We start from the raw sequence: 14,710 nt of genomic DNA on the forward strand, positions 1-14,710 counted from the left end.
CTGTGTTAGTCATCCATTATCTGCTTCTATTTTTTGCAGGTTCAGAATGATAACTGACGCGGATCTGTGTGATATCCCTCCTAGTCCCTGTCATTCTCCAGTGATAAGAAGCCCACACGTCTAGTCCCAGCGCTAAGGCAAAAAAAAAAAAAAAAAAAAACCTGGTAGGAGGAAAGCTTCCGCCTGAGGACCAGACAAAAGTACCGCCTCCCCAGCCTTCCCAAGAGGTTCTGCGTGCTGTCCGGTGATCCAGACACCTCTCTTGGCCCAGCTAGTTGCTCTCCCTGCTGATGGTGTGTGGCCGCCGCAAGACGCCCGCCTTGCCCGGGTCATTAAGTAGCGGCTGCTGCCGGCACCGCACCGCAGCCTGACCGCTGGCCCCAACCCAGCGCTGCGCTGCTAAGTCCTCTCCCGGCGAGGCCGGCAGGAGCAGCGTGGACATGGCTGGCATTCAGAGCCTGCTACTTCTGTTCCTTGTTTTTCAAACCAGCTCTTTGGGTTTCAGAAGTCCACTTTCTGTCTTTAAGAGGTAAGTATTTGGTGTTTGGGGCTTTTTTTTCTCCCCATCTTTCTTTTTCTAAACAGGTGGAATGTTTGACTTCTGTGCGTGCTGTTGAAAAATAGTCACTTTTTATTAACCAGAGTGTTAGAGAAGTCAAAAAGCTTGATTGACTTTGTTGAAATGTTGACACAGTAACTTCTTGAAAGTGTCCCTTAGTGGGGGGTGGGGGGAGTTCGGGAAACCTACTGTACTGTAGCCAAGCTGCCCTCCCTTTCAAAACTCCAATTAGAAGTTGTGATCTCCAATGCTAATCACTCCCTGTTGGGTTAATATTTCAAAAACTACAGCATAATCGTTTAGGCATGAGTACCTTCTTGCTTATACAACTCATAAAATAAAATATCCAAATAAGTAAGTAGTGGGAAGAAGCACATCATGGACCGATATTGCAGGAGGAAGCATTGAGCTGTATACCCATTCCTTATAATTACCGTATTAAATATTTATGCACTTGTACATTTGTAATTCATATTGCAATACCTCCATCCTCCATTCAACCTCCTAGCTATATTACTGTTTGTTTGTTTGTTTCTGACTAGTAATTCTGGACAGTCACAGAGAAGAATTTTTATTAGGTTATAGTCCAGTTTGTTGTTAGAAAATGGACAAGCTTGTAACAGTTCTTGTTATAACTGTTCATTGTAGATTCATTAACTAGAAATAAATACATATTTGGATCAATTTATATTATAATTTATATTGAATCAAACTTCAACTGTAGCCTACTTTGATTATATTGTACTTGAATAAATATTGGTTACAAATTTCTTTTGTTCTATGAAGTGCATTCTCAGTATGTTTTATAGCGTTTTACAGTTGTCATTCTTGTTATTTCAAGTAGTATTGTTCCATTTCCCCATCTCATGTCAAGATTCCATTGTATTCAAGGATATTGAAACTCTTTTCTTTTTTAAGATTTAAAGAAACCACCAGAACACTTTCCAATGAATGTCTTGGTACTTCCAGACCAGTCATTCCTATTGATTCATCAGATTTTGCCTTGGATATCCGCATGCCTGGGGTTACACCTAAACAGGTGAGAACAACTCCGTATTTTAGTCACTTGTTCTTTATACAATCTATAATTAAAGCAAGGACTGCACTTGTAGCAGTAGTAACTTCTTTAAAAGTAGACATTTGCTTTCAAGACTTCTCAGTATCATAGTTAGTAATTGAATACTGAGATATAAATCTTTCTAAGTAAATCTTCCAGCTACATTTATTTTTTAAAAATATTTACTATTGTGTTTTGAATTGGACCATTGAAAATTTACATTTTGAAACTCTCAGTGGCTTAATAACCTCTGTAATGCATAATGTAAGAAGGTATTAAAATATGAAAAATTATTCTAATAAAGGGAAATACTGAGCAGCTGCATCTGAGATTATTTTTTTTTAGAAATATGCTTTTATCGTGGCTCCAAGTTGTGCTAACTGCTATGAATTTGAGTTACAAAATATTCCATTCTTTAAAATGTTAAGAAAATCATTCATACAGGTGGTTGCTTGTGAATTTTCTTTAGCTAAACTTGTTTAACGTAAGAAAAAAAAAACTTTTAGGGGCCAGATGGTAGCACACCTTGTGAAGCGCTTACATTACAGTGCTCGGGGACAAGGGTTCAAGCCCCTGTTCCCCACTTGCAGGGGATAAGTGGTGAAGCAGGTCTGCTGGTATCTCTCTGTCTCGCTCCCTCTTGCCCTCCTCCTCCCCTCTCAATTTCTTTCTGTCTCTATCCAATAATAAATATATAAAAATACTTTTGAAGAACTAACTTTAGAGCTCATAGAAACACATTTTTGTTTGCCTCATAGAAACACATTTTTGTTTGCCTCATAGAAACACATTTTTGTTTGCCTCATAGAAGGCATTTTTTTTTTTTAGCAGAATTGAGTCATTGCTATGGCTCTTCATCTTTTTGGTACACATAAGAAGCTCAGACTCACTGAAATTATGTGTGCAAGGTGTTTCATTAAGCATAAAAAAAGGTCAGAATTAATTATACTTTGCAACCAGGCAGTGCAAAGATTTATGTTTGTCATTAAGAAGTACTCTTCATTTGAACTCCATTTGAAGAGCTGCAGAGAACTGGGTGTTGTAGAGCTGCTATGACTGATGATGACTCACTGATGCAAATAGTAACTCCATTTTCCTTATTTTTAAGCACTGCGGAAAACAAATTTTCTATTTATTAGAGTACGTTTCTTTGAAATTGACACGAAGCAATTCTTTTTAAGAAAATAAACTTGATCCTTTTGGGAGGATACTAAGTATTATTTATTTGAGTATCTGTTTATCACTTAACTATCAGTAAATAACTGCTTACTGAGGAGTGGGTCTACAGCCCCTGATTAAGCACATACATTACAGTGTGTGAGGACCTGGCTTCAAACCCCCACTCCCCACCTGCAGAGGCCTGGGGGAAGTTTCAGGAGCACTGAAACAGGGCTGCAAGAATCTCTCTTCCCCTGTGTTGTCTCCTCCTTTCAACTTCTCTCTCTCTTTCTAAAATAAATATATGAAATATAAAAGTAAAATACATTTCTGAGAAATAACTATCTACCATTGTGAAACTTCCCCCACCCCAGGCTCCACATACACTCCTTCCCAACTGGTTGGGAAGATGGCTTTTTCTGTATAATCAGTTGTTGTGATCCTGGCTTTTAAGTTCATACACTTTTATTTAGGATTTAGTCGAAACAAGTGTAAGAAAATAAATAATAGGAGAGAAGAAAGGCAGTTACTCTCTTGTGAGGAGTGCTTCTGCTTACTTACTCACTTTTGAAAATGATTCTTCCCTCATATTTGCTCAAAGTGACTACAATTGCTTCTTCTAATAAATCTACTAATTGGCCTTTAATTACTGTTTTTTCTCCAGAATATTATTATTTCTCCAAATAATTTTTCTTGTTGGTTCATTAACATTGTTATTTTTTCTTCTCATTATTTTGCAATGAAGCTTTTTAAATTATTCAACAATAATAATAATGGGTTATTGTAATGGAGTCAGTTTCAGAAAAAGGACTTGATTATTTTTTAAAAAAGTGTACTGTAGCTCCACTTTCATAAAACAATATGACTTTCCCCATTTTGTGATTTTATTTTTATCCAAACAATACCACATATTGCCGTATGCTCTTGGGATAAATATATGTGACCAGAAACATCAGGGAATCCTGAAATTCAATTGTGAGATTCAATTCTGAGATTAAAGGTAATTTCAGATACTACAAAGCAGTAATTCCTGAATTTAGTATTTTAAATCATCACATGCTTTAAAGTAATGGTGACAGAATGGGTTATTGTTAAATAAATATTAATTTGTGGGAGACTATAAACCTACAAATTATATTAAAATGCCTTCTAAGCGTGTCTTTTCTTTGGTCTTTTCTCTAAAAATAAAGTCATTATAAAATGTTTGTTAATATATTTGAGATCTTTCATTTTTTAATTGACATCAAGGTTATTATTATCAGTGCTGGCCCTATCCCTCTGTTTCTAGTGGCCCCTTTTTCTTTCTTTCTTTCTTTTTAATTACTCTATTTTATTTGATAGAGAGAAATTAAGAGGGGAGAGGGAGAAAGAAGGATAGACACCTGCAGACCTGAAGCTTCTTCCCCCCCTGCAGGTGGGAAGCAGAGGCTCAAACTCTGGCCCTTGCACGTGACAATGTGTGTGCTCAGTTGAGTGTGCTACTAGCTGGCTCAAAGTTTTTTTTTTCCTGCACCAGTTTAAGAAATCATTTTATAGAGTGGGGATGATAGCATAGTGGTTATGTAAAAACAAACCAAATAACCTTTCAGACCTGAAGCATCAAAGTTCCTAAATTCATTCCCTAGCACCACCGTAAGCCAGCATGGAGCAGTTCTCTGGTTTAAATAAAGGCAAAAATGAAGAAGAAAGCAGAAATCATTTTATAAATAGCAAGCCATAAACATAGCATTTCTTATATGAAGTATTTGTTCTGTACAGAGAGGAAAGCAGAACAGTTGAAAGGGAGTTTAGGACCCAGTGTCTGAAGCTGAAGGAAGATGACAAGTTGGTGAAAGGTGTGGAGTACTGGTCCCTATCATGGGGAGATAAGAAACTATACAGCTACGAACAACAACAATCTTGTATCTTATCATTTCCAAATAAAGTGATTTATTCTGTATGAATTCAATTTTTTTATATTTAATTTTTTATTTACTCACTTTTTTTAGTGATTCAATAGTTTGTATTCAGACAAGTAAAATGAAATATTTATAGAAACAATCACTATTTTTTTTTAGATTGTATGGGTACCAGAAGAGGTAATATACAGCAAAAAAAATGCAGAATTGCCGTTGCCTCATTTTTACTAAGTTCAAAATATTGATTGAATTAGACATCTTTCACTTTAAATTTCTCAGTGGTATAGAAATTTGACTTCTGGCTGATTTTGAAGATATTATGTAAAATTCTTTGGATGGAATTATGTAAAACTGTTCACTTTTTTCAGTTATAATTCAGTTTTTTTAAAAAAGCACCCTAGTCAGTGTGTAAAATTCAAGAAAAGAAGTTTGAACTCAGAATAACAAATAAGTAATTCAAGAAAAAGTTAACAAGGACTGCAGAAAAATTATGTTACTAGAGTATTATGTAATTCATTGGGACTGTGATTTGTCTGCTCTCCATTTATTAGTATATAATAGTTATTTTTTTGGCCACATGCACAGATAATTTCATTATTATGGGCTTCTTTTTTATTAAAATACACACAGAGAGACATAGAGATAGACAGAAACAGAGAGAGACAGAGACAGAACAGCACCAGAGATTTTGCAGAGCCATAGATGCCCTCATACAGTGTCGGGACCTAGCCTGGGTTGTGCACATGACAATGCACGCACCCTACACACTGAGCTCCCTGTCTCCCGCTTAGTAATTACATCATTAACATAAAAATCATGTTTTTATTGCATGTGAACTGCATATGAGAATTAAAGGAAGAGATACATCCCATAATCTCCTCTCTTCTCAGGGGGCAACCTGATTCTCAGTTGAAGTTTTGCAGGAGAAAAGTAACCTGTAGGTATCAGCAGTTTTCTAGACACCAAGTTTAGGCTATTTGTTACCTTTACTTAAGAGCATAAATCTTAAGTTCTTTGCAGAGCAGAATGATGCCATAAAAGATCCACTTTGGACTCCAAAATGTGTGCATCTGGAAATAGCCACATTCTGTGTTGCCATCTTTTGTTCCCATGACCTATCCTATCCTCCACCACACCCCCACTGCTCTTCTAATTTCCTGTGTACTCTAGAATAAATCTGGCAAATGTGTTTTCTCGGTTAGACAAGTTTTTGTTTGCTTTTTTTTTTTTTTTAACTAAGTGGAGCTACTTAGAAAATGTTTAAAAATGTGAGACCAGGAGTATAAGGTGCTGGCCCTGACCTGCACTTTAATAATTTATCTGGGTTACTAGATGGTATGGAACATGGGTGAAGTAGGGAGTCAGGCGGTAGCGCAGCGGGTTAAGCGCACGTGGCGCAAAGCACAATGACCAGAGGAAGGATCCCGGTTTGAGCCTCCGACTCCCCACTTGTAGGGGAGTCCTGTCACAGGTGGTGAAGCAGGTCTGCAGGTGTCTTTCTCTCTCCCCTCTCTGTATTCCTCACCTCTCTCCATTTCTCTCTGTCCCATCCAACAACGACAACATCAACAACAATAATAACTACAACAACAATAAAAAAAGGCAACAAGGAAATAAATAAAAATCAAAAAGAACGTGGGTGAAGAATGGTTGCATTGAGTCATTGCCTTCAAATAAACGGAGGTTAGGCTTTATTCTATCCTTTTCCATCCAACAACGGTTTTTCTCTTCACAAAAAAAAAAAAAAGAAAAGGAAAGGAAATACAAGGAGTATGCTAATCTCTCTACTAGTGGAGGAAAATGAAGAAATTCCCTAACTCTGAAATAGCATTTACTTTTCATTTGGAAAGATTTAGGCAAAGTACATTAAAATTCCAGCAATTAGAAAAAGAGCAAGAAAAAATTAAAATGTTCTAACATCCCTCTTCACTCTTACAAATTGCCAGTAAAGGAGTATGGGGAGATCTTAAGGAGAATTCATAGAAGGATAATTTCTGTTATAATAGGATCCCTGTGGATGCCATATAGAGCATAATTTCTAGGAACATAAAGCTGTAAAGGGGAAGAGTTAATTGTGGAATTGTAAAATTCAAGGAGAGGATGACACGTGGACCAGAGCAGATCAGTTTGGTGAATATATCCAGAACTGAAACAGTTACCCAGAATCGAAACCATTCAGTTCTGGTTATATTTAGAACATTGTACTGAAAGAAAATTCTGATATTATTTTTAAAAGATGACTATCATGACCTTGCTTTACTTAGCTGTCTTACATTAGATTGCCTTTCCCACTTTTTCTTTCAAAAGCTATGTATTCTTGTCATTGAAGATGTTCATGTCAAATTCTTAAGCTTAGTTTATTCGTACAATTTTCCCCTTGTTTCATCAGCTGGGCTCAGTTATATGAATTGAATTTAATACACAAGCATTCCAAAGATCTTGTTAATTGCAAATTAAAGCCAGGTGTAGTCCGTTACTAATTGTTTAAGTTTAAATTACTATGTTTCCTTATTTTTATTTTTACTAAAACCTATATATATTTTTTTACTAAAAGCCTATTTAATGTCCATTTAGTGAAGTCATGATTAAACTATAAACAGTGTTTTCCTTTGTGAGAATAATTTGAACGTGTCGCTCACGCATCTGAGCTCAGCTGTAAATAGTATTGACCATTTTTTCCTATATTGAAAATGAGAGACAGAAAAGACTTTATTTTTAGTTTATTTGGATATTTCTAAGTTATTAGAAAAGTATACACAGAGTAAGAAAGTCCCTTTTAATCACCTAATGCCTCAATAAGATTGAAAATTCTTTCTGCTTTGATTTTTAGAAAAATTTTAAGGAAGAAAGCATATTGAGTGAGTGTTCATTATGTAACACTATTGTTTTAGGCAATTGATAAGCCCTCATTGATTCTCATAAAAAATAATTTTGAGATTGAGACAACATTATTCCCATTTTTATATGAAAAGTTCAAATTCAGGGAGATTAAATAGCATAAGTAACTGACAGGCAAAATAACAGAAATTTAAATACAGATTTATTTGAATCTGAGACTCAGGACAATTTCTTAATTCTTTGTTGGTAGTCTCTTAATTGTAGGTGTGTTTCCCAGAAAATATTACAGTTATATTTTTTGTGAGGGGTGTGTGTGTACACAGTACACATTTATGCTGATACATATAAAATCTTTCTTTTGTGAGGTGGCAGGTTAGAGTGGTGGTGTACCCGGTTAAGCACATACATTAAGCAAGGGCAAGGATCTAAGTTCAAATCTCTTCTCCCCATCTGCAGGGAAGATGCTTCAGGAGCAATGAAGCAGGTCTTCAAATGCCTATCTTTCTCTCCCTTTCTCTATTTCCCTCTCCTCTCTCAATTTCTCTCTGTCCTATCAAAACAAAATGGGGGGGGGGAGGAAAAAATGGCCACTGGGAGAGGGGGATTCTTAGTGCTGGGACTGAGCCCCAGTGATAACCCTGGTGACAATAATAATAAAATAAAATAAATAAAAGTTTTTTTGTGAAAAAAACTATGTATTACTGACTTCATTCTAAATCCTTGAGTAGCTATTTTTAAAATTTTATCATCAGAAAACTGTTATTAAACTCTAATAAGATATTACTGGTTATATGTCTGTTTTTTATTTTTTTCTGGGGATTCACCACTCCAGCTTGACTTTTCAGATAGTAACAGTGACAGAGGAAAAAACATCACAGCACTGAAACTTCCATCAGTGTGATGGGGGCCAGGCATGGACTTTGTTACCATGGCAAAGCAGGTGCCCTCCCAGCTAAGGTATCTCACTGTCCCTAAAAGGCACCTTGTTTTTAGTATAATTCTGAACTATTGCTGTCTAAATCCAAGCCAGAGATTGGCAAAATTCTTTCTTAAATTGTCATATAGTAAATATATTCAATTATTCAATATACTGTAATCTATAGGGTCCCTGCTGTAACTGCTGTAGTTAGAAGCAGCCATAGACAGTATGTAAATGAATGACATGGCTGTGTGCCAGTAAAAAACTTTATTTACTAAAACAGGTAATTGCCCATGGGCTGTAGTTGCCTGATCAAAACCATTGCATATGACATTTAGTCTAATAAATGAATTTAACCTTTAGCATCTCATGAACTATCTTAGACTGTGAGAACATAAAGAATACAAAAAAACCAATGAAAGGTTAACAGCGCTTTGATCTCTGTTCCTTAGTTACCTACTCAGTTTCCGTAAGTAAATGATGATAAACAAGAGTTCTTTCATTTGAAATAATGTATTTGAGACTTCTCCATCTCAGTAAGTGACAATTCCTATGTGTGTTAAAGTTCTTCAAGGCCAAATACAGTGGATTCTTTCTTGGCTCTTCTTTCTCAAAACCCATAAACTATATGGAAAAATTCAGTTGGTACAGCTTTCCAAATATATGCAGAATGGAACCTTTTCTCACCACACCTATCTGCTTTGATCCAGGTACCATCCGGTCCTGGATTTTCTACAGTAATTACCCATTATATCCTGTGTCAAGTAAAATCTGTGTTCCCACAGTAAACTTGCTAAAATAGAAATCATTAACATACATATATATGTGTGTGTGTATATATATATATAGAGAGAGAGACAGAGACAGAGAGAGAGAGAGTAGGGTTAATGATTTACAGTGCAGTTGCTGACACATAGGTATACACCCCTCATCTCATTTCCTTATTAGATCTTTCAAGATCTCGTAACCCCTTACATTCAAAACCATAATGTTTGTAGGAGCATCCAGAGCCTTTCAGTTTGTTTGCAATCCTTTTCCACTGCCCTGTATGCCATTCCTCTTTTCTATTATATGTCATTATAGATTAAAAATAAAAATCTTGTAGGCTAAAAAATTTTAGACACTATACTTAATGATAGTCAATTTCCTTATCTGTAAAATGGAGGTAATGATAGTTCCCATCAGAGAGGATTGTTGTTAAACGCAAAGGTCAGTACTTCTAGGAAAATTGTAGTTATTAAATATAATAATCATAGCAATACCTGTTTAAATTATACAAATAAGTGTATTGTAACTAATTATGTATAATAAGTTAAGACAACATAAATATTACTTATGCCTTGACTTTTGGATGAGATGAAAACATGTTATCAAATAATTAATGCTAAGAAATCACCAAGGTATAAATATCTTGCATATTTAAACAGTTACAGAAGAGGAATGATTGCCAACAACATAGTTAAGTAACACTGTAATCCTAATTTTCTAAAAGCAGATTATAGAAAGAAATTAAGATATACATTTCTTAGGGTCAAGTAGCAGCTCATCTAGTAGAGTGTACATGTTACCATGTTCAAGCCCCCAGTCCACACATTTAGGATGGAAGCTTCATGAACAGCGGAGTAGTGAGTGCTGCAGGTCGGTCAATAGGTCCGTCTGTCTACCGCCCACTCTATCTCCTCCTTCACTCTCAATTTCTTTCTGTCGCTATGAACTGAAAAGAAAGAAAAATGCGGAAAAAATTAAAAGGAAAGAAAATGCCCACCAGGAATGGTGTATTTGTTGTCAGGCAAGCTTGGAACCCCAGCAGTAACCTTTTGGCAGTTAAGTAAAATTAAAAACAAATTACATTTCTCTCTTGCTTGGTTAGTTACAAAGTGTGGAGAAAGTACAGTTGAAGACTTTAGTTCAGTGGGTAGAAAGCAAGATTTAAAAATATTTAGAATTGAGGGCTGGGGAGACAGCATAATGGTTCTGCAAAAGACTTTCATGCCTGAGGCTCTGAGGTCCCAGGTTCAATCCCTAGCACCACCATAAGCCAGAGCTGTGCAGTGCTCTGGTCTTTCTCTCTGTCTTTCTGTCTCTCTCTCTCTGTATATATCTCTCTCTCTCATTAAAATAAAATAAAATATTATTAAAAAATATTTAGGATTGATATAAAAGTTCCATTGATGAAATAGTGCCACATATATATATATATATATATATGAACTTAAATTTTTATAGTTTCCTTTAAAAAAACAATAATTATTAAATAGATAATTTCCTAACAGAATGATTTGGAACTTTGGAACCAAAAACCTTCACTTTACAATATGTGAAACAGTAACTTGAACTGAAATTGGCTAAAGTATAGTAAAATATAGTGGAGTTATGTTCATTTTACTAAAAGGAAAATATACAAAGCATTTAAAAATCAGTAAGCAAGGGCCAGGTGGTGGCACACCTGGTTAAGTGTACACGTTACAGTGCACAAGGACCTAGGTTCAAGTCCATGGTCCCCACCTACAGGGGAAAAGCTACATGAGTGGTAAGCAGGGCTGCTGGGGTCTGTGTCTCGCACTCTCCTTGCTCCCCTCTCAAATTCTCTGTGTCTCTATCTGATAATAAATAAAGTAAATTTAAAAATTTCTATTACTAAAAAAAGTAAGAGTTGGGAGACTGGCAGTAGTGCATAGGGTAAGCGCTTGTGGCACAAAGTGCAAGGACCAAGGAAGGATCCCAGTTTGGGCCCTAGCTCCTCACCTACAGGGGGTCGCTTCACATGCGGTGAAGCAGGTCTGCAGGTGTCTGTCTTTCTCTCCCCTTCTCTGTCTTCCCCCCTCCTCCATTTCTCTCTGTCCTATCTAACAACGACATAATCAATAATAACTACAACAATAGCAAGGACAACAAAAGGGAAAATAAATATAATTTTTTTAAAAAAGAGTTACTTAATACATATTTGACATATGATAAATATAATTTAATGCCTAGGTATAATAAAAACTGTGGGAAGATAATATACTTCTTTCTGAATGATTAGAATGACTGGAACCCCAATAAAATTCTATAGCTAGACATTAGGAAATATCATCTCACTACAATAGAGTTTTAGAGCTCAGATAATAGTACAATAGAATTAGAAGTTTAAAAAATGGAGAAATCTCAGGGAAAACTTAGCTACTTAGATAGTAAGCAACGGTCTTCTACGTAGTCATTGAAACAAGAAGGAAAATAAAAGCTGAACTTATAAATGAATCAGAGGTAATGACAAGGAGAAAATCCCATGAGATCTAGCTAAATAAAGCAAAGATCAGAGATAAATTGATAGTTTTATATTATTTCATAATGAAAAGTGAAATAAAAGTAAAATATATAAATATTAAACTTTAAATGTGAGGAAAAAGAGCAACCAAAAATCAGTTAAAAGGAAGAATTCATAAATATAAAATTTAAAGACTAATAAAATAAATTGGAAATAGCATAAATAAAATAAATGATTTTTGAAATATTTATTAAATGCTTAAACTTACAGTTAGTCTAATGCTTTAAAAAGTGCAATAATTTATACATCTTATTAGAAAAAAGTAAAGAAAAAAAGTGCATACTGCTTTGTGTTACTCTGTCAGTAAGTATTATAATCTTGAGGAACTGGGCAATTTTAGAGAATGCTTAGCTGTTACAATTGACCCAAGATTGTAGTGTAAAATAAAACTGAACAGATCAGTAACTATAGAAGATATTGGCAAGGTTAGACAGTATAGAAATAAAAGTACTAATGTGCCGGAAGTAATCACTTACACCTCAGCACTGCCTCAAAGCACTGAAATTTACCTTTGTTCCAAATTACTAAGCAAACCATCCTTCTATGTAAGTTTTAAAAAGTCCCACCAAAAAACAGCAAAGGCAACATAAGGGAATAAATAAATAAATAAATAAATAAATATTTTTTAAAAGTCCCACCAAAAAAATCAAGCAAGTCAAAATAATAGTAAATGAAGACTAATAACATTAACAAAATGAAAATGTTCAACTTTGTTAATCATAGAAATTAAAGGAGAAATACTTTTCATTATTTATCTTTATTTTACAAAATTACATGTCAACGGGGGTTGGAGTCCACACTATTCCCACCACCAGAGTTCTGAAAGTTCTGAATCTTCAGTCTCCCCACTGCAGTCCACAACAGTTCCCCTAAAGTTGTTGACATGGGCCAACCATCATCTCTACAACTATCTGTCCACATTTATACATAGTTGCCCCCCCTTTTTTTTTTCCTGATTCAATCCTCTCTTCCCCTCCAAGCCACTCATGACAACATCACTACCTCCATATGTCCCTGTCCTTTTCCTTCTCTCTCTTTGGGTGCTGATGGAGCTGGAGTTCAGAGCCCTCTTTTATTGTATTTTATTTTATTTGTAAAATAAAAAATAGAAAATATCAACAAAACCATATATTTTTCCTCCTATCACTTCTTCCTCACTGGGAGTATAGAGACATACTTTTCTTACCTATTAAACAAAAACATTAAAATATGTTATATACACATTTTTTAAAGATGAAAAAAAAGTTAATCAAATACAATACCACAGATTTGAGAGAAAGAGAGGATGAGAGAGAATAACACCACTTTGATCATATGCACTATCAGGCATCAAACCTGGATTTTGAGCTGTCTGCCTATGGAGTCACCACCACCACTTCCTTTCTCCTTGAACATTGGGATTAACTTTGAGCAACAGGATATAGCTCTCAAGTAGGACATGCACTTTACCATGCCCTATGTCTTGGGTTTGATGCTTGTCAATACATGAAAGCAGTGACAGGGGAAACTATACAGATGCCTGTGAAATCTCAATCTCTCTCTCTCACTCTCTCTCTCTTTCTCTTTCTCCCTCTCTCTCCCTCTCTTCCTCTCTCTCCCTCTCTTTCCCTCTCTCTCCTTCCCTCCCCCTCTCTCCTCCTCTTTCTCTCTCTCCCTCTCTCTCCCTGTCTTCATCTTTCTCCTTCCCTTTCCCTCTCTCTCCTTCCCTCCCCCTTTCCCTCTCTCTCCCTCTCTCTCTACCTCTCTTCATCTTTCTCCCTCCCTTTCCCTCTCTCTCCTTCCCTCCCCCTCTTTCCCTCTCTCACCCTCTCTCCTCTCCCTCCCCTTCCCTCTCTCTCCCCCTCTCTCCCTCCCCTTCCCTCTCTCTCCCCCTCTCTCCCTCCCCCTTCCCTCTCTCTCCCCCTCTCTCCCTCCCCCTTCCCTCTCTCCTCTGTCTCCCTCCCCTTCCCTCTTCCTTCCCTCCCCCTCTCTCCCTCCTCTTCCCTCTCCTTCCCTCCCCCTCTTTCCCTCTCTCTCCCTGTCTCTCCTATTCTTGCTCCAGAATGGAAAGATTGAGGGGACAAATGGTCCAGCAGTGGTGCCACAGTGCATACACCCATGTGTAGAAACACACAAGTAAAAGTAATTATATAGTGGAATATAGAGACTGTTATGTACTAATTGAAAGACTGAAATAAGCTAGACATCTTTCCCTGGAAATGTTGTTATTGTGTATTAAGCATGAGAATCAAACTATAGATTCACCAGCCAAGTGTGATCTCATCACAAAAAAATAAATTATAGAAAAAAATCCATATATCTGCTATGTTTGGCTACATTGAAGAAATTATTATTTCTGGTATGGAAACGGAGGATCTTGGAAGGATACACTTGAAGCTCTAAACTGTTTTCCTTGGAGAGGCAGCAGTTGAGGTTGACAGCAGATCAAAGCTAGTTTATTATTAAAAAGATCATCTATAATTTCATGTTTATTAAATATTAATAGAGAAATAAACAATACCAGCAACAAAAAGAATACCAACATAAAGAATCTTCTACCTTCCTGATGTAAACCTCTAATGCTCTAGAAATCTCTAGAGGGGGATATCCACACAGTGCCTCTAATTGATAAATTTTTAATTCCTGCTTCTCTTCTTCGCAACAGTGCTATTAAGAAAGCCTGATTAATTAAAGTATTTAGGAAATTTGGGTGCACATTTAGAAGCAAATAATGCTGGATTTGTAGGGGGTCATCTTTCTATTATAGTCGGTCTGAAGATATATGTAGAAGGCAACCATGCATATCTTTCCACATTAGCAAGGAAAGTGGTTCTCTTTGCACTTGTTAGCCAGCAGAAAAATCTTCTTTGTTTCACTTATTTTCAGATGTATGTAGCCTGAATTAATATTTCAGTAACCCTGTTCAGGAGTAGTGTTTGGAACCATTCCACATGAATGTTGCATTCTTTAAGCAAAAGTGCAGAATATACTCTTT

General features: G+C 36.1%; 1 protein-coding gene across 7 annotated transcripts in view; it reads left to right on the forward strand.

The window, feature by feature from the left end:
• The window catches only part of PAM (peptidylglycine alpha-amidating monooxygenase), a 359,693-nt gene that overhangs the window by 146,478 nt on the left and 198,505 nt on the right, over positions 1-14,710 (forward strand). For all 7 annotated transcript variants that reach the window (XM_060201208.1, XM_007526805.3, XM_007526804.3 and 4 more), the window contains exons 2-3: positions 40-529; positions 1,478-1,598. In XM_060201208.1, the coding sequence (XP_060057191.1) occupies positions 441-529; positions 1,478-1,598 (210 nt within the window). In that variant the 5' untranslated portion in view covers positions 40-440. The remainder of the gene's footprint in view (positions 1-39; positions 530-1,477; positions 1,599-14,710) is intronic.

Source organism: Erinaceus europaeus, chromosome 11 (assembly GCF_950295315.1).
Source record: "Erinaceus europaeus chromosome 11, mEriEur2.1, whole genome shotgun sequence".
Taxonomy (NCBI): Eukaryota; Metazoa; Chordata; class Mammalia; order Eulipotyphla; family Erinaceidae; genus Erinaceus; species Erinaceus europaeus.